The 26382-nt window shown below is 37.2% G+C and overlaps 1 protein-coding gene across 10 annotated transcripts in view; it reads right to left on the minus strand.

Moving 5' to 3' along the window:
- Nucleotides 1-26382, minus strand: part of add1 (adducin 1 (alpha)) — a 43567-nt gene that overhangs the window by 7346 nt on the left and 9839 nt on the right. For 2 of the 10 annotated variants that reach the window (XM_039664048.2, XM_039664053.2), the window contains exons 2-16: nucleotides 20874-21075; nucleotides 19139-19301; nucleotides 16312-16463; nucleotides 16151-16231; nucleotides 15904-16053; nucleotides 14833-14976; nucleotides 14621-14719; nucleotides 12293-12466; nucleotides 11864-12211; nucleotides 7427-7522; nucleotides 6538-6627; nucleotides 6418-6435; nucleotides 4387-4470; nucleotides 2359-2515; nucleotides 1009-1224 (exon numbers count right to left, since the gene is read on the minus strand). In XM_039664048.2, the coding sequence (XP_039519982.2) occupies nucleotides 1009-1224; nucleotides 2359-2515; nucleotides 4387-4470; nucleotides 6418-6435; nucleotides 6538-6627; nucleotides 7427-7522; nucleotides 11864-12211; nucleotides 12293-12466; nucleotides 14621-14719; nucleotides 14833-14976; nucleotides 15904-16053; nucleotides 16151-16231; nucleotides 16312-16463; nucleotides 19139-19301; nucleotides 20874-21068 (2167 nt within the window). In that variant the 5' untranslated portion in view covers nucleotides 21069-21075. The remainder of the gene's footprint in view (nucleotides 1-1008; nucleotides 1225-2358; nucleotides 2516-4386; nucleotides 4471-6417; nucleotides 6436-6537; nucleotides 6628-7426; nucleotides 7523-11863; nucleotides 12212-12292; nucleotides 12467-14620; nucleotides 14720-14832; nucleotides 14977-15903; nucleotides 16054-16150; nucleotides 16232-16311; nucleotides 16464-19138; nucleotides 19302-20873; nucleotides 21076-26382) is intronic. The other 8 variants (XM_039664052.2, XM_089123835.1, XM_039664049.2 and 5 more) reach the window with 7 other exon arrangements.

The following is a 26382-nucleotide window of genomic DNA, read 5'->3' on the forward strand; positions in this document are numbered from 1 at the left end:
TAAGCTGATATACTAAAATAATTCAAACTAAAATATAAATAATAATTATAGATTAAAAGGTTTTAGGTTGTTTTTTTTATATCTATAGTCTCTATAATTTTTATTAGGTTTTTATTATCCAAGTATATTATAGTACTAAATCATGAAAATGGATAACAAAAAATAAACACTAATTTAAAATATTAATAAAAACAGTTCACTAAAAAAACAAATACAAAAAAGTACTAAAAGTTTAATTAGAATTAAAATGTATAGTAAAAAACAACTACATTCAAAATGATAATGTATTATATATATATATATATATATATACACACACACACACAGACATATATATATATATATATATATATATATATATATACACACACACACATATATATTAATACACACACACACACACACACACACACACACACATATATATATATATATATATATATATAAACCTAATTCAAAATATTAATAAACTGTATATTAATGATACAAACTATTTAGTATTTGATTCTTTCCAAATGCATATATGCTATTATAACAGCAAAATCCATCTGCTTTAAAAAGCAAAAAGGAAAAACACTGGAAAAAACAAAAATAAACAAACAAATGCTGAAGAACCAAGAAACAGGACATAAGGAGGATTTTCACCATCAGCACATCCACATTTAGTCAAATCTCAGTTCAGATTCAGAGACACCACAGCCAGGTTTATTAGTACAAGAAAATCCAAATAAAACCCCAACAAGCAGACGAGCAAATCCCAGTGGAGAGGACAGCGAGAAGCCCGCAGGTGATTTCAGTCCAGGATTAAGAGTGGAAGAGGTGACGAGGGTCTTGATTCACAGATCCAGGACGGTGTTTATGGGACACAGGCTGGGGCGAGAACAAGGCATGTCGGATCACCAAGGTTTGAAACCAGGGGACAGCAAGAGACAGATAGAAAGAAAGAGCCCAGCAAAGTCAGAATACACCCCAGAAAGAGAGGTCCTCCTCAGGCAGATGCAGGGGTACCTGCAGGCGTCCCGTCTCGCTCCGGCTCACAGCCCAGAGCCTTCAGAACCGCAAAGTGAAACTCCTTTTGAGGGGATCCTGGAGGATCCGCCGGGGTGTCGTTACCCGACGGGCCCCCAGATTCAGTGCCGCGGCTGGGGATTATGGAGGGTGGCGGGGCTGCGGTGGCCCTTGGATCCTCCTGTGGGATGTCCGGGCCCGACTCCTCCACCTGTGCTAAATGCAATACAACAGTTTCTCTCCTGACCTGCGGGGGCACTGTTGGGCTGCAGGATTCACATGCAGGGTAAAATGCGATTGCTATAATTCCTTAACTTTGCGCTGCTGAGTTGGTCAACAAAAGAGGTAGATGTTTTTTCAGACAACATTACTTATTTAAAAACATTTTTTTTAAAGCATGAGCACATCAATTCATTCTTTTAGACCACATTTACAAGTAAGAATTTACAAAGGGTTTATCAAAACAGATATATATATATATATGAAGAGTTCAGATGCAAAAGCCTCTAAATGCCATTTGAAATTTTCTTCTAGAATGATCATTTTTATCAAGCTTGTATATTTAAGTTCAGTGATTTCACTTAAATGGCAATGATAATTACCTATTAATTGTCATTTAAGTGAAATTACTGAACTTAAATATACAACTTTGATAAAAATCATCATTAAAGAAGAAAATTTCAAATGGCATTTAGAGGCTTTTGCATCTGAACTCTTCATATACACACACACACTACTGTTCAATAGTTTGAGGACAGTAAGATTTATATCTTTGTGAGAAATTGATAGTTCTATTATTAGCAAAGATGCATTAAATTGATGCATAAAAGTGACAGTTTATAATGTTACAATAGATTATATTTCAAATAAATGCTGTTCTTTTGATTCTTTGATGAATAAAATGCATCACTGTTTCAACAAAAATATTAAGCAGCACAGCAACATATACGTTTCTTGAGCATCAAATCATCATACAAGAATGATTTCTGAAGAATCATGGGACACTGAAGTCTGGGGTCATGATGCTGAAAATCACACTTTACAATATATTCACATATTTAAATAGTGCAAATACTCCAAAAATGCTGAAAACACTAATATTGTGATCAAATTAATGCAGCTTTGGAGAGCAGAAGAGACTCTGAACCTTACAGACCCCAAGCTTTTGAACTTAAGTGTATAAAAAACAAAAAGCTAGAGTAAGACATGAAACAGCCCATTTTGTCCAGACCAAAACCATTTTAGTTATTTTTTACTTCTTGACGTCCCAACTCATAAGCGGACACTCATCAGGAGGACTCACAGCAGCATTACAGGACATCCAGTTTCTGCGATATGTAGCGTTCTTACCTTCTGGGACTTTCTGCTTGAACTCCACTTCCTTGCGATACTCCTCCAGATCCTGGTCTGTGAACTTGTTGAAGGGGTTTGGCCCAGTTTTGCTGATGACGACCCGCGGTTGGTACTCCTTCTCAATGATGGCTTTAGATGCGGTCACTAGTTCCCCCTGCGGGCCAAAAGAGGACAAAACAACAACACCGTTTAAGCACTCCTATCTTTCCAACAATGGAAAAACTATTTAGGTCAACCAAATATAATTTCTTATAAATGATTAAATCGAGTGAATACTAGTGGGACACTCAGCATCCAAAAGTCTTCATAAATGTCTCCAATTAGAGTTTAAAGTCCCCATGAAATCAAAATCGACCATACTTACTTTGTTTGCCTAAATTGATCGTTTTGTGGTGAACAATTCATACATGCAAGTCAATGCACACAAAAATTTTTTTGGGCTTTGTAAACTTTAATCAAATTTTGAAAATGCCCCTCCCCTCTGCATTGGAGGACCTTGCCCGATGACGTAGGCTTTACGGTTTGGGTGTCTCCCTAACGCAGTGGTTCTCAAACTTTTTCAGGAGGAGGCCCCCTTGTGTAGGGTGAATCCTTTTGTGGCCCCCCAAAAGAAAACTCATAACGAAAACATCCTCAAACGTACAATTTTACTTACAAATTTTAGATTGTACCAAAAACAAATGAATTTGTACAATGCTGGAACAACAGTTCTGTTTGTAGCTTTATGTCTTTGAATATGCGAAATTAATTAAATTGTACATTTCATTAAATATAACAATTTTTTATAAAAAATGGTTTTGACAGTTAACAGTAATATTGTCTGAAAAGTGCAACAAAAGTATTGAATACTGAACATTTGTGATGTTCATAGTAAAAGATGAACACTGAAAAATTAATTTGCTGATTGTAAAAAAGTGCATTAAACTTCTTACATTTTAGGTAGTAAATGACAGTGGCTCAAGTTTGAACAGCAATCTGTTTTTTCAGCAAGAAACAAAAAAAAATTCTACTCTACTTAAAGAAATACTTTTTCAATATAGAAGACATACAATTTTATACAAGTTTTACAATATAAAAGAAATCATGCAATGCAGATTTCACATAGGACAATCCAAACTTACATACAGGTAAAATAATGTTTTTAAAAAAATTTCATATTCTAGAATTTCTTTGCGGCCCCCCTAGCGCCATCTAGTGGCCACGGCCCCCAGTTTGAGAACCGCTGCCCTAACGTCCATAACCACACCCCTCCAACTGACAGCTGCTGTGTGTTTGCGAGCGCCGAGCGAGCATTGATTGACAGTGTGTGTAAACTTGCGTCATCCTCCATTTCAGAATGAAACACCCATTTTTCTAGATCCAATCAGGTGCTAGTTGTAAAAAAAAGCCACGCCCACTATTTTGCCTCATTTAGTATTCCGTTTCTCTCGGAAATACGTCACAACACTGGAGAAAAGTCGTTTGCAACTTCCGGTTCACGGGGACTTTAAGTTGAACTAGATGCTGTCTTTTTGTAATGAAAAACTATAAATGATAAAAAGATAAAGCTCAAGTATCCCACTTACATTGGTATTCACCTTTTATTATAAAAGTCTTATTATTGTTGAAACTCAAATCCCAGTTAAGACGTTAATCAAAGGATGCAACATAAGTATTGCAACAAACAAAAACCAGGCTGTGAGGGATAAAAGTACACATTTATTTCTCCTGCAGCTAGTAAAACATTTCAAATACATCTCTTCACAAATATCAAGTTAAACACAAAAACTACATGACTAAACAAATGGGAAAATGTGACCTGAAGGTATAATATGGGATGTACTTTTGGATCCTCACTGCCTTGTTTGTGTCAAATTAATCTGCCACAATTAGCATCAATACACATCTGACATTGGTTTTGAGTTCATCAGTGCAGACTCAAAAGGCCCTGAGTGTTACTCTTTTCCCTCAATGTAAAGCGAAAGAGTATTGAAACTGTGTGTGGTTCGATGTTATCAAACATTATAGTATTATCGCAGGATGTACCTTTCGAATAGACCTAGAAGGACTAAAGCTCTCTGAAGCGTCAATGCCATCAATAGAGTCCGTACAGTCAGAGAGTGGAGCGTCCTGAAACAGTAGAGCTGGTGAGCAGTGCACAAGCCCAGTACAAATACCGACACCACACACACACACACACACACAAATGAGGCAATCCAGAACCAACGCACACAAGCAGATCACACATTCTTGTACATCTATTTTTGTGAGGACATTCCTTGACACATTGCAATCTCTAGCTCACACACTCGCTCAAGCGCACACACGCACTCAAGAACATACACACACGCTCAAGTAGGGCTGCACAATGTATTGTTTTAGCATTGATATGGCGATGTGCGCATCCCCAATAGTTGTAGTTTAGGGTTTGAACTTCGTTGTTGATCAGGCCAGCTGCTCCCCAGTCCATAACGCTTGTGATTCGCGGATTAATTGCAAAGTTTAGCCGTCATAGAGTGACAGTTTACCATTTTCATGTGTTTTTAAGTCCTGTCGGTACAAACATCAAGTGCAAAAAGACTGGGAGTTTTGTGTGCGCACACAGACAGCAAGTGAAGTTCGTGAACACCTGACCCCTTCCCTTTTCATTTATTTATTTGTGCTTGAACAGACAATTTAAGCTAAAATTCCCATCTCAACGAGTTTCCTTGTAAAGCAGTCGGTTATGAGTTGTAAACAGAGAAAGAAAAAGTATGCATGGTATATGATGCGTGCATTCGTCTTAAAGAGACAGCAGCCCAATATACCCACAACTGTTTGTGTCGCCAAAGTTAATCAATAAACAAAAGAGAAATACTTTTATAGCTTTAACAAAGATAAACTGCATAGTCTTAACTGTATAAATTAAATAAGATTTATATAATTAATAGTATTATTTTACATTTGATTATTCAATGTCTGTACCTGAATAGTTAATTTCCCATAGCTTCTTTCATTGGTTTTTGTTCTATTGTTTTTATCTATGGTTGCAATTTGTTTATTATTATTTACACACACGCTTAAGCACACACACGCACGCTCAAGCACACACACACACACGACATGCAGAAAGCATTTCCTAAAGAAGCGTATGGGCAGGCTGGACGTGATTTCATGGCTCAGAGTCATGCACTGCAACACCAGAAACCAAACATGTGATGTGTGCTAGTCAAACCACACACAGATTCATACTGCTGCGACTGCTGACCATGTGACTGGTCAGGAGAAATAAATACAAATATATAAATGTACAATATATGCGTTCAGCAGAAACCATATTCAGAGGCCTGGAGATTTCTGGTTTGGATTAGTGTTGCTGCACTTGTTTAGATGAATGATCAGATGGCTAGTGGCAAAAACACACTTCGGCATCTGAAATTTCTCTTTTAAAGTGTTATACGTATATATTTAGAGCTCATCCATAGGTTTATGGGGGTAAAAATGAAACCTCCATAAACGTTTAAATCATCCAAGACAGATTTAACATGAACTCTGGTGTTGTTAAGTATTGGTTTATGCTTCCGTTAAAACAGTGAGCTGAAGTCAGATATCGTATTGTGTATCGTTAGTTAATATGAGATGCTAAAGCATATCAGCATGTCAGACAGTGGTGTTTTTTATCATTAAATGTATTAAAAGAAGACTATTTAAAAATGAAAATTTCTAAAAAGCTTCCAAAGGAAAGAAAAAAAAGGAATTACCAATAAATTAATTTGATTTATTATCTTGTAGTAAAATAAAATATATAATAATGGGAATATAATTATTAATATAAAATAATTAAAAAAAAATAGTACAGTATACAGACCGGACTAATAAATGAAGTGGTCTAGATTAGCAGCTCAGCACGGCAAACGTCGTGTGAGACGTGCAGAATTATTATTATTGCATGTGTTACAACAGTATCATCCTGTAGAGTTTCTATTAGTCAATGAATCAAACAAAATGAAAGAAAAAGGGCAAACATGGCACTGCAAACCAATCAAACCAAAAGAAAATGGACACAGCTCTGGCTTGTTGGTCGCGTGGTTTACTTACGTGCCATATAGTCACTCTCTGGGGTCAAAAGACACAATTAAACGGTTACACACACGGAAATAACGTTGGGAACAGAATATGTTGGATCCGGTGGGAGGAACTGATGTGCGAGAGACTCACCTGGACGAACGAACGGTCCACCATGGAGCCTGTGAGCACCTGAGATTGAGGACCTGCCGTCTTTTTGTCCTGCAGATTCTGGTCACGGATCTGTCGAAAGAAAAGTCACTGTTAACACGAAATCACCACAAAATCGTCCCAGGACTAGGATCGGGTATCGTTAAAAGTTTAACGATTCCGATTCTTATTTTAATTCTGCTTTTCGATTCCAATAAGGAAAGAAAAACCTTAGATATCATTCACATTTGGTCTGACAAACATTTAATTGTAGTTGAATATCATGACAGAAAAACAAAAAGGTCAAAGAACACTTTGTCAGTGGTTTAAAAATACCAAGCCTGAAACAACTAGCCAAACTAATATAAATTTCAAGCATTATTAAAGACAAGTAAACACTAACAAATAAAAATGAGCGATTACAACATGGATACAACTGAACAAAGATACGATTAAAATAAACAGTGTTTTAAGTACTCAAATGTGAAATAACACTGTGCTTTAAAAAAAAATAACATTAAAAATATAGTTACTAAAGTAATTCAGTCAAGAACGAGTGAATTTTCTCTTTGTCTTGTGTTGTTTGATTTGTGTTTTTATAGAGATGGCAGCAGGAGTATTAGGCTACTGTCACTTTAAGAGCAGCCCAATATAGTTACACACGCCTGCACCACAGAAACCAGCGTGAGAGTCGTCTCACGCTTAAATGGTTTAAAGTCATCTTGAAATACTCACAAAGGAATTGAAATTTCAATTTTATAACAAGTATCCGATTCCAGAAATGGAATCGTTTTTCGATTCCAAACCCTACACAGGACATTTACAAGATCTAGAAGTGTTTGCATCCTCCTCACTGAAATGTCTTAAATCTACATGGGTAAAAGGTTCAGACCTTGTTGCGCATCTCTTGGACCTCTTTGGGGTTGGTGTTCATGGGGACAAACTGATTGGCCACAGCACCCTGTTTGAGACCCTCCTCCTTAGTCCACTGAAATGATCAAAGCACAGCCATTCAAATAAACCAAAACAAAAGAAAAAAAAAAAAATCACCCAAATTAAATATTTAACAAAAAAATTTAATCATGCCTCTCAAACAATACGAAATAAACACAAAGCAGATCTGAAACATTATTGGTCAAATTATAATTGTCCACTGAGCAACGAACCAATGATGATGTACAGTTTGCTTTGGGAAAACTGGGAACTCTGTGGTCGTCACAAGAATTCTAAAAATTCCAAATGTCACATTCCTCTAATCCTCTGCTCATAAAACAATTAATCAGTAAGAATTAACTTTTCAAATGATATCGATTTAACATAATATTAAAGCACACAATCACCACATTAAATATGATTCTAAATCAATACGTATAAACTTAAATTTGACATCCGTGCCGGGGCAGCCGTTGCCCTCATCATCATTGATACTGCCGTTGGGCGTATAGTAAGGACAGAAAATGCTAAAAAAGAAAGAAAAGAGCACACACACACAAAGAGAAAAACAGAAGATTTAAGAAGGTGATGGACCACGAGGGAGGCAGGTGTGGGGTGGGGTGAGGAGGCAGAAGCTGGTGTGTGTTTAGCAGTGGACAGAGGCGTGAGTGGACAGCCAGAAAATACCTTTAGATACTGGAACAACACACACACACACAGGCACAGACAGACACACAGACAGACACATAAGCCGCTTTCCGACCAAGTAGTTAGTTAATAGGAACTGTCCACTTCTAAACAGTTCTAAGAACTACTTTCCCCCAAACTCGGTTTTGCTGCTTGCGTTCGCACTGGCCAACTGGCCATAGGAACTGGTAGGAGGGGGTAACGCAAGCACGGCGACGGTCTTTAAAGCGTCATCACTAGACGTAGCGCGGCCACATACAACAACGACAAACCAGCATTTAAGCACAATCAGAATTATTTAATTAATGTCATTCTTTTAATGGCAAAATTGTATGTTCATAAATGCAAATTCTCCTGTAAAAAGCCTAATTTTATTTTATTTAGGAAAGAAATTTAGGTTTATATTGATTCACTCCGATTTTCTATGAAGCAAAAAGCGTTTAAAACATTGAAATATGCAAATGTTATAATATCTTTATATAAGTTTACAATACCCCCCCCCCCCCCCAGTATGAAAGACTTTGTAATATATAATTTGTATGTTAATTTTGCTGTATACATAAATGTCTGTACTAAGATTGTTCTTATAAAAATAAAATAAAAATAAAAAGACCGATTGCAATGTTCCTGTTCTGCCTTGCCGGGACCTTAATAACGGAGAACGAACGGCGGCGTTTAAAGATTATGCTTGAGTTCTGTACAGAAAAACACAAGACGAAGGCTCCAGCGTAATATGATATTAAGTAATATGATGGAAGAAGATAAAAGAGCAGAGCGCAGGAGGCAAACAAAACAACGGGTAAATTTAGCTAGCATTAGCAATCAGCTGGTTGAATGCGTTATGTTTGTCTTAATCCTCGTTGTAATGTTTTGCAAAAAACACACGGCGTATGGCAGACAGCGCGCTACAAGTTCGGTGTTGACAGTGGGCATGACTGATAAGTTGAACCAATCAACGTAGACCTAGGGAAAGGGAACTAAAAAAGTCCTCGCTCTAGACTAGGTACTGAAAGAGTTATAGGAACTACGGTCTGAGGAACTAAAAAATCCCCAATTTAGTCCGGTCGGAACACAAGAAAAAAAGGGTTATAGGAACGTTAGCTTCTAGGAACTGCAAAAGTCCCTCCGGTCGGAAAGCGGCTATATTCGCACAAACACCCAGACACACACACACACACACACACTCAGTGAGGTTCTGAAGGACAGAATTACGCCCAACTTTTCTTAAAACATACAAAATGAACTTCAGTTTATGAAGTTTCAGAGGTGTACTCCAAAAGCTCTGATACATGGATTCAAATAAAGATGAAGAGCGAGTACTAATTATTTCTGAAGCAAAGATAGTTAGCCTTTGGCCTGGGTAAGAATAGCATGAGTAGCCAATGAGTTACTTGCTCAAGTCATGAGGAAGGGTTTCCGTATGGGCGCTGGAGAAACGGGGCACATGGGATGAACACGTAAACATGAAATACTCACTGATCACGTTTAGAGCCCCACAACACAACACGCTCTCCCCCAACTAGAGACAATCGTTCGGAGAGTTAACAACCACTCATGAACCAATGATTTTTCCTTTCTTTTTTTGGATGATTTTGAAATTTGAAAAGTTAATACACTCATGCGCAGGAAAAGTTTAGGAAAAGATAAATCCAATTCAGAAAGAAGAGAAGGAAACTGATAAAAAAATGAAAAGAGGAATTAAAAAGCCAACACAAACGTTTTTAAGCGGTTTAAGGAAAGAACATGGAGTCATCAAACAGCAAGCCAAACTCCAGAACTATAAGCAGCCGAGCTTTTTCTCCCACAGAGTTTGTGGCAAACACCTGATTTTCTCTGATATTGCTTGATTGCCTTAAAAAAATATTGGTATTTTCTAGGAAGCATTTTCATTTGAAGTCTAGCTGAAATATGAGGGGTTTGTTTTGAGTTCACCTACACACTAAAAGATTTGTTAGTAATCTATGCCAGATTGAATAAATATGGTAAAAGCAGCAAAAATATGAAAAGAAAAAATATTTAATATTTTTATAGATATTATCTTAAATTTAAAAAATCTATATCTAGCTTCCATTAAAATCTTTTAATATCAGTAAAGCATTTTTTAAAAAGGTATAACTTAAAGATATTAGATTATTGAAATTATAACATTATATTCATGGCAATGAAGCACACATTAGTAGCCTGCTAAAATACAACACAGGGCTTATGTGTCATTACAATATTGTCAAAATGGAAAAACGAAATCTTAACGGTCCTAAAAAAAGTTGCTCTATGCAAAGTAGAATTTCTGTTATATTATTTTTAGATGAAACATGACAATTTTTTTGTGAGATTCATCCATTAGTTCACTCCAAAGCTTTCCAATGTGATGGGCTTTTATCTAAAGAGCATTAATGAATGATCATACTATAAATCTAATCATACTATATTCATCACTGCATCAAAGTGCACAGCAAGTACATTATCCACTCAAATGGCTCTCTTCAAGGCTTCCTGCGATAGTAACTTGGTTTGCTCCGAGGAAACCGTTCATGTGGAGTAACGGCTCCATTAAAACACAAACAATACAAGAGGTGCGAAATAAAGCAATAAATGAAACAAACAACAACAGAAACGGGAGGAAAATCCAAAGCAACAGTAAGGATTGGCCACACCCACTTTGAGCACATGCCACACCCTCCTGGTCCCCCAGGAGAAGACCCACAATGCATCTGATCAATCATGCAACACAGCATGCACTGAGCAGCCGGAGAGAACCCTGACACCCTTTCGACCAATCGTGAGAGAGGGGGAGGAGCCTGACACTGTGATTGACATTAGGACTAGCTTAGAGAGAAATCAGAGAAAGCAAGAGCTAGAAAGCTAGAACAGGTTAATAGGTTAGTTAATAAGTTAAAGAAATGCAATCTGGACCAAGTAATTAAACCCAGTGAGAATCTTAAGACAAGAACTACAAGAAAAATAAAAAAATAAATTCTCATCAGTTTTGAGATTTTGGCCTATTTAGCTTTCCATAAAGTGTTTCAAACTAGTGGAAAGCATTCATCCTAAAAAAATGTTTATTATCTTCCTCTATTTAGATCTTTAGATTTCAATTACACTACATATCGTTACGGGCTATAAGTCGATTACTATCTGTTTTCTGAAGGATTTACGCTTTGTTAATATACGTATAATTGGTGCAAATTATTTTTTCTGGCCGTTGACAGTATTTTCTGATTTAAGGAGGGATAAAAACAGAAATAAATGTAAAACTTTGACTATAATACGTCAATGAAACAAGAATTTTCCCCATGGCTTTATCCATATTTCTATTCTAGAAATGTATGCAAATCAGTGTATATTTATTTGAATATGCCTCATTTGCATATGGTAAAGATTAAAAAAACTTGTAACACAATTTTTTTTATACGGTGTGCTATGATAATGTTTTTTTCCCTATTCACCTGTAGTGCCTTGCCTTAAGAAGTCAGCCGAGAAAAAAAAAATATATATATATATATTTACAGGACAAAACAAGTCTAAAGGACAATTTTCTTTGGTTGTCAAACATTTTACTTGAGGAAAAAGGCATCCACACCCAAAACCACTTGGGTATGATTAAGGTTTTTGTTTTTTTTTTGCCCTGGTGTCGGGGTGCTAACCAGCCGCCCTCTCTAGCTCAGTAGCAGTACGTTTCTAAACTATGAACAATAAGGTTGGCACAGACCAAGCAGTTGGTAATACAGCTTGGCACGCAGACACCGGACGAGAGAGACTGCAGCAAGGGTTTCACGTGATCGTGTGTTATGTTCGTCCACACCTTAGTCTTCGCCTTGGGGCTACCGCTGCCGTCCTGCCCTTCCTCCGCCGACTCGTCGGGCCGCGCGGCGGCTAGCCAGCGAGTCTTGTCCCGCTGCTGCCGCTGAAAGCTGTGCTTTAACGGGGAGCGCGCACCCGAGTCACTGTCCTCGGCGTATGAGTAGCCCGTGGCTGAAGCGGGAATCTCAACGTCACTGTACTTTTTAGCTTTATCACGCAGTGCCGGGCAACGGTACGGGTAACCAGTCCTGTAGCCCTGTGTAGAGAGAGACCAAAGAAAAATAAATAAATGAACAAAAAAATGATAAGTAATAACAGAGTTTGTTCTCTCGCTTACCAGATTATCCAGCATCCTCATCAAGGCCTCAAACTCCTGCTCCCCGATCTGCCACTTCGGGTGCGAGCTCGACCCGTCTCCAGCCGGCTCCAGGTGGCGTGGGCGAGATTTATACTTGGCTGGGTCCAACATGACCAGGTTATCCGGACCGCCCGCACTGGCGAGGGTGCGGACCTGGAATTGCAGACCGGAAAAATTTACATTTAACCCTATAAAGCCCAGTGCATCCACTAAGGCCTATAAATGATCAAAGCTTTGCTGTAAAACCTGTTGCACACAATCTACTACATTCCTTCTGTCGTCTGATTGATAGTTTAAACTTTTGTTTAGCAGGCAAAAGGCCTTTAAGTATAATTTTTAGCTCATGTGTCTTTTTGTTGTGAAATCTTTAGTGATTTTTATTAAATAAATGAAATAATACCTTTGATATCGTTAATATTATTTCAATATGAACACTTAATGGACTTAATGAACACTTAATGAACACTTAAAGAAACTTCGGCTTACTTGATTATCAATACATCATTAAAAAAACAAATCATGATAGTTAAATATGATCATCAGGCTTTTGAGTAAGGTTTATTCGTTCATCTCTCACTCATTTTATTTCATAGCATTCCGTGTCTTAAAATTAGAGCTTTGATCATAAATCATGATCACATTATTTCCAGATATACAGTGATGACTGATATTTATATGCATGTTATAAAGATCTCATTGATTTACATCACAAGCATAAGAATTTCATCTTTTTGTCAATATAAATATCAGCAACAAATTATATATTTTTGCTCTTGTTTGAGCTGTTTTCTCTCCATATGTTCACTATATTAGACTATTTGAGCAATAAAAGCCTAATGTATCAAATGATACACAACAAAAAATTATATTCACAGTAGGGATGCACCGAAATAAAAATTCTTGGCCGAAACCGAAAAAGAGGAAACCAAGGCCGAAAACCGAAAACCGAAACACCGAAAGAAATTATGCCAATTATTAGTATCATTGCATTTATGGCTATGACTGTGTACAAACTTTACTAAAATCAAGGCATTGCAATTGCATAAATTAATATAACATTTTCAAAGAATAAATCAATTACAAATTGTGCAAATATTTATTTAGCACAATGCACAGTATAAAATAAAATTCAAACTAAAATGTTTAACTTGACCCCACTCATGTGTACACTAAATAATAATCTACTGGCCTGCAGAAAGGTTTTAAAATGAAATGTTTTCTCAAAAACAAAGCCGAGCGCAAACTTCTCATCACACTAGCACCCATTTTGCATGTCTAAATTAGTTACATTTTAAAAAAATGTGCATACAATAGCATAAAAAGCCTTTTTAAATGAACAATGGTCCATGTTTAATAGAAATGTTCATGAAACATGTTTAGTGAATGTAGAAAATATTTAAAAGAGCATTAATTTAGTTCTATAGGCTACATAGGCCTACATGTTCCCATATACATATTTTTTTTTAAATGTCACAAGTAATAATCTCAGGGTTTACTGGGTTTTACATGATTATTTTTGTATTGGTGGAGGAATACTAAAAAATAAACATTGTCATGTATTTATCTGTCTTCTTCTCACCGATTCCTGATGGTTAGAGGACAGTTACTTGAGTCGTCCCCTGTCGTTTCAAGGAATAGTACAACGGAGAGCGCGTCAAGTATAAACGCCTCGACCGTTTGGAGCGGTGCACGCACTGTTTGTGGAGACTCGCGCTGCCTTGTTTACTTTCGCCTGCCTCCGCAGCGCGAGTCTTATTTATAATTTTTAATTGTTTCATCCACCTATATCTGCTCTAAACAATGCGTGCCGCCATGACGACCACTCCGGTTGCGAGCGGGTCAAGAGCGCTGCGTGCGCTGTCTGTGGAGACTCGCGCTGCGGAGGCAGGCGAAAGTATAAACAAGGCAGCACGAGTCTCCACAAACAGCGCGCGCACCGCTCTTGACCCGCTCACAACCGGAGTCGTCGTCATGGCGGCACGCATTGTTTACAGCAGATATAGGTGGATAAACAAGGTTTCCGTCTCATCGTGGGTTCAGATACACTGAAATACGTCCACACCACAGACATGTTGCTTCAGACAAGCACGTGCAGGTCGCGGTTTCTGTTTGCGTCATCACAACATTTCGGCCGTATTGTTTCGGTGATAAAAGTCTTTCGGCCGAAAACCGAAAATGCACTTTTGGGCCATTTTCGGACGAAAATTTTCGGCGGCCGAATATTCGGTGCATCCCTAATTCACAGGGTTAAAGCCCTGCTGGAAACACAATGATTTCACACATTAAAGATGCTAAACTGATGGATACCTGGATCTCACAGGCTGTGACCAGGTTGTGAATGTAGTAAAACGCCTCTTCAACGGTTTCTCCAATAGACACCAGACCGTGATTCCTCAAAATCAACACCTGAACAAAAGCAATTTTTACACAACATAAAACCGGATAGAGCCCAGGCTTGAAGTCAGACAGAAATTGATATAGCGGTTTAATCTCTGTGTATATATATATATATTTGGTACCTTGCTCTTGGGACCCAGGTTCTTCTGTATGAGGACGTTCTCCTCCTCGTCCACCAGGATACCGTGGTAATCGTGGTACGCCACCTCGCCCAGCGCCAGAGCCTCAGGTGAAATGGGCAGAAGACCACATTTCATAGCAGACACCTGGAGGTCAAATTATTTAAATGATTAATATGAAGGTATATAACAGTAAATATAATAAATATACCATGAAATATTGCAACGAAATGAAAATGCATTTATTAATTATTTTAAGTCTATTAAAAACGATATGGGACATAAAACACATCTAAATACAACAGAATTCAAAATTAAATGATCAAATACTACGTAAAAATGCTGCAATTTGTAAATAAAAATGAATGAGATGCAAACAAACAAAATGCATGTAATTCTTCATTGGTCGTAAAAAACAATTTTGCTCAAAATAAATCTATTTATGCAAATAATGCTATGGAAGCTCGTTTCCGCCACTGAATAAAACAATTTAAAAGATAATTGCAACTTTTATAAACTCGCAATTCAGAGAACAAGAAAAAAAAAAGGCAAAATTGTGAGATAGTCGCAATTACCTTTTATTTTTTATTCAATGGCGCAAACAAGCTTCCATATTATGCTTATATTTGACAATGCAATCGTTTTAGATAAAATCATCTGAATTAAATTCATTAATTTGGTCCCACTTTACATTAAGCGGCATTACCATGTTCAAACATTTAAATGAATCATTTGTTAAAATGCACTAATTGTTTACATGTTTTTGCATTGTACTTGCATTTTAAAAAATACCTGCATAGAATTACAGCGGTAATTAAATTCTGTAATTACATCTATAATTACACTGTTGACCTTTTCCTCACCCTTAAACTTACCCGTACCCCCAAACCTGCCCTAACCAACCCGTATCCCATGCCAAGTGTTTTGCAATACAAGAAGAACACATTAAATGCATTGTAGAGAATATATTTTTCAATGCAAGTATACAGTAGATAAAAACATCAAACAGAAAGTGTGACCCAAGTGATTATCGTGAGATGATTGAGTTTGTCATGATTCATGAATGGCTCGTACCGCGGCGCCAGCGGGCGTGTGAATATGCACTATGCACTTGATGTCGGGCCGGGCCGCGTAGATGGCGGAGTGGAGGGTGAAGCCAGCCTGGTTTACGCCCAGATTCGTGCTGCCTCGGTCTACAATCTCACCCTGCAGGTTGATCTTCACCTGAGGACACATATAATGCTGCTAAATACTCCTAACAACTTTTGTCAGTCACGTTCTGAGAGGCATCAGATGGTTGAGGTAAAACGGGCAGGGTTACCAGACTGGAGGCCGTGACCTCACTGAACAGAAGACCGAACGGGACAATCAGGAAACGCTCCAGTTCTGTGTTCAGCCGGACCTGAAGAGACAGAGGTTTAAATTGTATTGCCACATATCATCCTGACATGTGTTGTATATATGCATTTGTGACACACTCACAGTCAGGTGGTTGTAGATAAGCTGAGACCAGCCGAAGAGGTCGGCCAGGCGGTAAAACGCAGCGAGTTTACAGCGCAAGAGCTTCTCTCCTTTCTCATAGGCGATGGAGTCTGAACCTCTCAGGTCATTGACTGGAGTCACCATCCCCAAACCTACACACACACACACACACACACGCACACATCTGTAAGGACTGTTCTGCCATTAATACATAAACATGTTTATATGTAGAGTTTAGGCTTGGGCGGTATTACGGTAATATCGTATACCGCGGGATCTAAAAATAGCAACGGTATCATTTTCAATATCGTCATACCGTCAAAAAACAAACAAACAATGCACTTAAATAGGAGACAAGGAATCCTTGTCTCCTATATAAGTGCAATGTTTTAAATACAATTTATTTAATGGCTAAAATGCTTATATCTGGTTCTCATGACGTGACAGTGTGGTGACGAGTGAGTGGGGGAGAGAGGGCAAAGATTGCAAGTTGTGCACCAACTTGGTCTCGAAGAAGAACACGACTTCTGCAGTTTGGCAGGGATGGGCATTTCAAGCAAAAATAATATTTAAAGATTGCCTGGTATTATTCGATTATTATTTGAAAATTGTGCCCCACCACCACATGCACGCCACATGCATGTAGTCTACAGCGGGGCGGACCGTGTGACACTTAAATATAAGCTAGGGTTGAAAAAAAAACGTATTCCCTTCATATTTTTTTAATAATATGATGTTTTTCTATGTATGTTGATTTTATGAAAAGGGAACTTCATGAGATGAATAAGATAAGATCATAAAATGCGCAATATCGGAAAACATTTGGAATGGGTCAGTCAGACATGATTATGTCCACTTATTACGTTTTGTTTTGTAGAAATCCTTTCTTTAAAACGAATTTCGTTTTGAATAAATTGCATCTTCTTTTAAAATTTTTTTCATCAACGAATTTCCTGGATTAATTAATAATAAGCAAATATAGTGATCAGGACACGCGCCGGCGCGTGACTGGAGCGCGACTCATACATGAACTGAACCTCGTATAAGAAACAAGATCTGAGAAGTGTAGTAAGCTTGAAATGTCTTCTTTAACAATCGAAAAGAAATTGGCTGCTCTCTGCTTATGTTTAGGCTAATTCATATGTAGTGTGCATTACTCTTTATTTGCGTTCACTACCGCGAAGATGCGAGTTTGCATGCAATCTTTATCTTTGCAGCAATTGACATAGAAAACACGTTGGGTCAGTCAGACATGATTATGACCAGTTATTACGTTTTGTTTTGTACAAAGCCTTTCTTTAAAACGAATTTCGTTTTGAATAAATTGCATCTTCATTTAATTATTTTTTTCATCAACGAATTGCCTGGATTAGGCTAATAAATAAAAAGCAAAGATAGTAATCAGGACACGCGCCGACGCGTGACTGGAGCGCGATTCATACATGAACTGAAACTCGGCATATAAGATACATGTCTTAATGATCTGAGAAGTGTATATATATGTAAGCTTGAAATGTCTATACTTTTAAACAAAACATTACAAGCTAAAAGAAATGGGCTGCTCTCTGAGCTATAGGCTTATTCATATGAAGTGTGCATTAGGCTACTCTTTATTCGTGTTTTCATACCATGAAGATGCCAGTTTGCATCGTCAATGCAATCTTTATCTTTGCAGCAACTGACATAGAAAACACTAGTTTATTAATAAATAATTTTATCTCGGCTCCACTCGGCTCGCGTCGAGAGCTCGTGGCGCGTGATCTTCAGAAATGCGCTGCCCTCTCTAGAGGAAATATCACCACTCTGCTCACATTCTCTGGTGTGAGACAATGTGTATCTCCTGTTTTCTAATAGTTGATTGACAGCTTTTAGATGCATTATTGGAACCGACACTCTCTGGTTGAACGTGTCATCATGTGTGATGCCGTCTGAGCCTTATCTCGTAATTTTTAATTAGTCACGCGGTAATACCGTATACCGCGGTAAAATAGGGAGGAGGTTTGACGGTATGAAAATTTGGATACCGCCCATGCCTAGTAGAGTTCTTTAAAACACTGAAGCTGTTGTTTAAAGTTGTATTTTACTTTCAGTGAGGAACACCAGGGTTATCATTAATTCAAACTAAACCATTAAAAAAAAACATTTGTTACTTGAATTAAAATAAACATTAACTGAAATTAAACAAAAGTTATTTGACAAGGCAACATTTCTATTTCTCATGTAGCTTAACTAACTAAAAAGTACTAAAATTAAAAAACAAAAAAATAAAAAAACTAATAGAAACGACAAACACAAAATTATTAAAACTAACAAAATTAAAATAAAAACATGCTTTAAATATTAATACTAAGTACAAAAATGTCAAACTGAAAAAATTACATAATAAAAACGAATTAAAAATGACAATTTCTAAAACTAAAATAAAAAAAAATAAGTTTTAGTATTTAGTATTAAGTACTAAAGTAACTAAAAATATATAATAATAATAATAAAAATGAAATGTACATTTTAAAAAAAATTACAGACAACAAAATGACTAATGACTAATTAAAACAGAAAATACATATTTTTTTAAATATATAAATTAACAGAAGTTCGATTTGTCTAGCAAAGTGGCAGTAAAGTGGAGCAGATTGTATTTTCTAACTTTTTGGATACATTATTATTTGTTAAATATTGGAATTAATATGTTTATAAAAAAAGACGTCATGAGTGTGATGTGATATATCAGGATCGTTGCGGTGCCCGTAGAAAGTTTGCTTGCTCAAAGACAAGAGTGACCGTGGCTTAACGCAGTTGATTACCACACAAACACACACACACTCACTCATGTTGAGGGCAGCCATGCCTCCCTGCGGGGCTGCGGGGTACATGGTGGGAACGCTGGTGGTCATGAAGTCAGCGATCTGCTGCAGGGCAAGCAAACTGGTGGGAGTTTTCCCCTTCTTCATCTGATCCTGGATCAGAGACTCCAGCTCATCACAGAACACCTAAAGCACAGGACAACACACAGACAATTACAGCCAGAACTATACGGTCTAGGGCTGGGTATTGATGCAAATTTCACAATTCGATTCAATTTCTATTCAGAAGCTTGCAGTTCAAATTCAATTTTGATTATTTTGGATATCAGGTACAATACATGGCAAATTTGCTCAAAGAAAACAAATCTCTAAACTAATGCTGTAAACTATGAGAGTCAGTTGTAGCCTAATAGGCTTCATTAGTCAGCTGTAATATTGAAGGTAAAAATGTGATTTGTATACAAACACTTAAATTACACTTATTTATTTTTATAATAAAGTTTTATGAAATATAAGAATTTAAATGGTGGCTGTCATAAAAAAACTTGCCAAATTTATTTAAACATGCATTAAATACTGAAGAACATAAGCAATTAGAATGAATATGTAATATGGTACATATATTTAGCAAAATGCTCAGATTATTTTCAAAATGCGTAAAAATGAGAATCGGAAAAACTTTTTTTTTTTTTTTTACCCAGCCCTAATAGGGTCCAATTATAGATATGACTTGAGGAATCATTCGCGTCTGTAGCACAAACAGCCCAGCTACATTTATTTGAACCCGAATACACAAACATACCAGATACACGTCAGCGTCACTGCGGACTCGTGAACGCGGATCCACTACAGAACCGGAAGACAATGCAATGCTGAATAAAGTCGTGGTTTTTGTTATTTTTGGACCAAAATGTATTTTCCATGCTTCAAAACATTCCAACTAACCCACTGATGTCACATGGACTACTTTGATGATGTCTTTATTTCCTTTCTGAACAAGGACACTATACTGTATATACATTTTCAATGGAGGGACAGAAAGCTCTCCGACTAAATCGAAAATATCTTAAACTGTGTCCTGGAGATGAACGGAGGTCTTACGGGCTTGGGACATCATAAGGGAGAGTCATTAATGACATAATTTTCATTTTTTGGTGAACTAACCCTTTAAGCACCTTCAAATCATCGGAAATGTGCTTGACCTTGACTTAAAGATATTTGCTCAATGCTCAAAAATATCAAAAGTAAAACTGACAGCGACTACTTGATCGAAGATGGAACTTAAAGCATGAGAGCTGAAAATCAGCTGCCTTTCCTTCACTCCCTCAATTTCTGCCCGGATAAAGAGCATCTTTATTCTTCCGTTGACAGTCCGCTTGCATAAACAGAATCCCCTCTGTGCTTATACACACACACACACACACACACACGCATGATTGCTGGGCATATTAAGAAATCAGTCATGAGGGGGTTTATTGAGAACTGAATGAACTGTATGGATTCCACCAGAAATATGAAGCAGTGCAACGGCTTTTTTTTAACACTGATAATAATAAATATTTCTTGAGCATCAAATCATCATATTAGAGTGATTTCTGAAGGGTCATGTGACAATGAACTGTCAGCATCATTACTCCAGTCTTCAGTAACATTTCTCAATTGTACTGTATTTTTTATCAAATAAATGCAGCCTTAGTGAGCAGAAGAGACTTCAAAACCGTTACACAGTGTTTCTGTAAGTGTGTGTTGTGTTCTCACTGGACTCTGCAGGATCATAGACACTCTCTTCCGCTGCTCCATCATGTTGAAGTCCTGCCGCAGGTCGGGTGCCATGTTCCTCTCTCTCTGGTACTCCGGGCTGCTCTCATCCACACGGTCGAAATAACGCTCCTTATGAGGGGGGTTGGTGGGAGGGGGGGCCGTCACCACTCCTGCACCTGAGTCTCCGTTCATCACACACCTGCAACAGAGTTGCATACTTCAGCTATGCTCATAAATGAAAGTACATACTTACGATCAACAAAACTAGCTTTAAAGTAAAACTTGAGCATCTCTATGACTTCTTTTGTAACATTGTATTTTATCTTCCAATTCGTGTTTTCCTTTTCCTAATTCACCAAGTAGGAATGCACTGATATAAAAATTGAGATACGATAACCGATATCCTTGTACATTTGAAAGCCGATAACTCATTTATTGGCAGTTAAATGTTTATATAATTTGAGAGCCCGATTACAAAAGTCTCACCATTAAAACCCATACCCCAAGCACACTTTTCTCATTATAATTTAATTTAGTATAATGTTAACAGTGCACATCTGAAGCATCTAAGACTGAATTAAATAATCCATTATTTATCAATATATATACCCAGCTGCTGCTTATTAGATATCCAAAATTCTTTATATTTTTTTCAGATATAATCTGTATTTTATTGTTGGAGGAGTTTTGATGATGTTAGTGACGTTTGCACTGATAAGCCAATCCTTTGATTAGATGATCATCGCATCAAGCCCAGATTCCAGACGCATCCGATCGGAAGCACATCTCGTGTCATTACAAAACAATGTTCCTCCGCAAGTAACTTACAGATTTATTCTTCAGCCGCTAGAGACACAAAAGTTACATAGTGTAGCTTTAAACAAAATGCATCAGTGTTTCCCCTACAATTGTTTTTTCAAAACACAAAAAGACTATTTAAATACGAGTTCTGCATGTTCTGTGTGAACGAATGGTACAGACGACCAATATATATCGCAAACACGAGTATACAATACTGGAGATAAAGTTGAACATGCGGATATATCCAACTTTTTATAAAGGTCTCTGTTATGATAATTACATTTTTCAGCAAAATAAAAGATGAGATTTGCTAAACAGGGTAGTATATATCACCGCCTATATGCAGATAAAGTTGGATTTAATACATGTCCAACTTTATATAGAGCTGTGCAATAATGCAGTTTACATTTTGCAACGGCATATCTTGTTTCCCACAGGATTTTGTGAGACTATGGAAAGTAATGTATATTAAATAATAATTTTACTTTAAAATCTCCAGATATTTTAAGGCATGTAATATTTTTCAAGGAAAACATTTTTAAATATGTAATTTTCGTGATCAAAGATGAGTTAAAGGATAAAATGATTGACTACATGGTGACTTTAATATTATACCAAGATAAAAAAAAAATCTGAAAATACATTCAGATTTCTGATTAGAATGCTGTTAGTGTCATGCAGGAGAATCAATGACACTAAGGCAAAGAGAGAGAAGGAAAGGGAGTCCGTCTGTCTGACTCAGCATTATTGATCGTCTAATGTCATCTAAGTGGTTTTGTTTCGGATGTTTCAAAGCCACGTAAACATGTACTTGGTGTTACAGAACCTACAACACAAACTGGCCAGTGCAACACATTATTACAGGATGAAGTCAACAAGCACAGGCTGCTCATTTCACCCCAGCACAGGAAATAACTGCAGCATTGAGTAATGAAACTCTGGAGCTCCCGACAGATGCTCTGCTCTCAATCTGCAGAAACACAGACCATTCGTCCTCATTTCAGTTCAAACCCCCTAAATGAGCACGTTCAATCAGTGCAAAGCAGAACATTTAAAACATAGGGTTCCTCTACATCCTAATGGCTGCGGAGTTAAAATGAACGACAACAAGAAGTGCATTTCATGCATTCTGATGGAAAGAACTCAATGTAAGAATACAGACTTTAATAATAGCTATGACAAACATTTTTTTGCCCTCTTTAAATATATAAAGTATTTAGGAAAAAAATGTAATTGTAATTTTACTGATAGAAATGCATTTAAAATGTCATTTAAAAACAACAGGTTTTGCTGTTCTTTGTTTGCAGGGCTGCAAAATTCTTCTTATCAGAAATATGAAACAAAAAGAGATGTTACTGCTGTAATATTTCACTGTAAAAAAAAGTAAACCATGATTTTTCAGATGAAATACGGTAAACTGCTGTGGTTGTTAGTAGGGCTGCACAATTATTATTAAATATATTAAACAAAATAACTATTGTACTATTACTATTGTAACATTTCACTGTAAAATAAAAAAGGGAATATAAGATAAATGCATTTTATTTAACAGTACAACTATAATTTAATTTAAGTTAAAGGATTAGTTCACTTTTGAAAAAACTTTTGCTGATAATTTACTCACCCCCATGTCATCCAAGATGTCCATGTCTTTCTTTCCTCAGTCGAAAAGAAATTTAGGTTTTTGATGAAAACATTCCAGGATTTTTCTCCATATAATGGACTTCAATGGGAACCGGATGGTTCAGGTCCAAAAGATAGTGTTAATAACAGTTTCAGATGCAGCTTCAAATGTCTTTAAACGATATCAGACGATGAATAAGGGTCTTATCATGCGAAACGATCGGTTATTTCAATGCTTATTCCAAAAATGTAGCTTTTCTAAGGACAAATGCTAGCCTTGCTCTATTCTGTGAGGCGCGTTTGCAACGTCACGTATTACGTAATTACGTTCAAAAGGTCACGGGCGACGTAGCCGAAAGTACAGAGTCAGAGTGTTTACAAGTTGAACGCATAGGTTGAACGTGCAAACTAACTCAAACGCCGTTTACAAAAAAAGGAATTAAAAGGTAAAACAACGATGTCGGACGATTTTGATTCTGTACTTCCGGCTACGTCGCCCGTGACCTTTTGAACGTAATTACGTATTACGTGACGTTACAAACGCGCCTCACAGAATAGAGCAAGGCTAGCATTTGTCCTTAGAAAAGTTACATTTTTGGAATAAGTTTTGAAATAACCGATCGTTTCGCATGATAAGACCCTTATTCATCGTCTGGTGTCGTTTAAAGACATTTGAAGCTGCACTGAAACTGTTATTAACTGTCTTTTGGACCTTGAACCATCCGGTTCCCATTGAAGTCCATTATATGGAGAAAAATCCTGGAATGTTTTCATCAAAAACCTAAATTTCTTTTCGACTGAGGAAAGAAAGACATGGACATCTTGGATGACACGGGGGTGAGTAAATTATCAGCAAAAGTTTTTTCAAAAGTGAACTAATCCTTTAAGTGTTTATTTTTCTGCAAAAACCACAGGGACACTTAAAGCTTCTCTTTTTTTTTGACAACAGCTGGTTTATAATCGCTTCTTATTACGAGTTTGAGAAGATGGCCTGTGCATGCTGCACATCAAAGTGAGGCCGTGTGGAGCAGCATTTACAGCGAACCTCGACTCAAATGTGAAAAAACAAACGTTCTTTAGAATTTAGTGCTTAGTACACCACAGCATCTGTCTCTCTCACTCTCTATCTCTCCAGTTTCCTCCCACTCTCTTTCACGACGTGATTTACAGCGCAGCCCTTCTGTGCTCTTCTCCTTGGAAACTGCACAGACACCGAGAGACGCTTTCGTTTCAGCGCATTCACATAAAGGCCTCGGACGTGTTCAGATACAGACGCCTCTTCATGCATAATTCTGAATAAACACTGGGATTTGAGCACAAATTTAGTTATCTGAGAATAAATTAATGCTAGTATTCCTGCATCCTGCATATCGGCCGATATGGTCAATTTTTTACACATCGGTAACGTTCTGATGTTAAAATGGGGACGATGTGAACAGGCCAATAATCATTCCTGTGTAGATGTGGTTGTGGGGGCGGGGGTGTTTGTTTTTGCACGAGCGCATATATTACGAGCGCAAGTCCTGTCAGTTTAAACATCAAGCGCAAGAAGACTGGAACTTGCACGCTGTTTTCTGTCAGCCTCACTAAGGCGTATTTTTATCCCGCCAAAGCCTTATTTGACCGGCGAGTGATGTAGTAGATGACTGACTGCTGCGCTTGTTTAACAGAGAGAACGAGCAGAGAGAGTAAAAAAGCCCTGCCTTCAAACTGTTTCGCTCTCTCTCGCTATCCCTTCCCTCGCGCATATTAATGAATTGAGTTGACTGAATATCTTTGAGAATACACAACGGTAAAAGGTCGGAAGACCAAAGTTTTTTTTTTTTTCTGAACTACTCCTGGTTGTGAATTGTGCTAAAATAAAGTTGACTTATCTTCTCTGAAAAGCTTTCCACACATTCAGATGAAAAAGCACACTTTCAATTAAAAAAAAAAAAATTATCTAGTGATGAAATGTTTTCTGTGTTGAGACAAATCTGTGCGATGCCCTAAACTGCCTGGATAATCACACAAAGTGTGCCGTTAATGACACGTCCGATTCACTAACTAATGACTCCTTTGAACTGATTCACTTTAATGAATGGTTAAAACAACTGATCTGTCCAACACTGAACTCAAGAGACATAAATCGGAAACAATTTACAATGAGGTTCCATTTATTAAAGTCTAGTTAACTACATTAGTTAACATTCTCTTCATATTAGTTTCTATGCGGATTTACTCCATGAAAAAACCAGTCATTCTAGAATGATTCATTCTTTCCAAATAGAGCTATTCAAGTCATCTGGTGAAATTGTTTTAATATAGCAATATATAATCGCAGAAAAATAAAATATTTTTTTTATTTTTTACCAATATCGTGCAGCCCTAATCCTCGCTATGTGTTTTCTATACAGATATCGACATCGGTAAATATCGGTATCGGCCATAACAGCAATCGTAATATTGGTTATCGGTATCAGCCACAATTTTCATATCGGTGCATCAATAATTGGTTGTTTATCCAAAATCAGATGGGGCCTTACTATCTTAATACCCACCTCCCCAGTAGGTGCCATTATGCTATTGGCTAGACCAGCCCAAAGGGGAACCAACTGGCTCAGAGAGTGGAAAATAAAAACTAATGGCGGCATTCTGAAAAGTTGAGATGTTTTTATCTCGCCGCGGCATCGGAGTGCCTGGAAAAATGAGCGTGCATGCTTGTCATCTCAACTACATTTGAGATATCGCGTTTTTGCGCATGCAAATTTATTATGTGAACATTAATGATGGTGTTTAATTGCCTTGAATGAAATGATTAACACACCTTCATCAAAGATCAGCAGAATATCTATTACCCGTTTATTTTACTATGATCATACATATATAACTGATTAAAAAATAAAAATAAAATTTCTCTAAGGAAAGGAACTTGCAATACTCAACAACGTGGCATATTTTCCCAGGATCATGCAGCTCTATTGGAAAACCCTCCTGTCTTCGTGTCAACCAAAATACTCTCATTATCTTGGACTTCTGATAATGTCCTTTGACTATCAACACCAAACTTTCCATGAAAATCCAACCGCTTTGTTCCAGTATT

Source organism: Pimephales promelas, chromosome 19, assembly GCF_988280905.1.
Source record: "Pimephales promelas chromosome 19, fPimPro1.hap1.1, whole genome shotgun sequence".
NCBI lineage: Eukaryota > Metazoa > Chordata > Actinopteri > Cypriniformes > Leuciscidae > Pimephales > Pimephales promelas.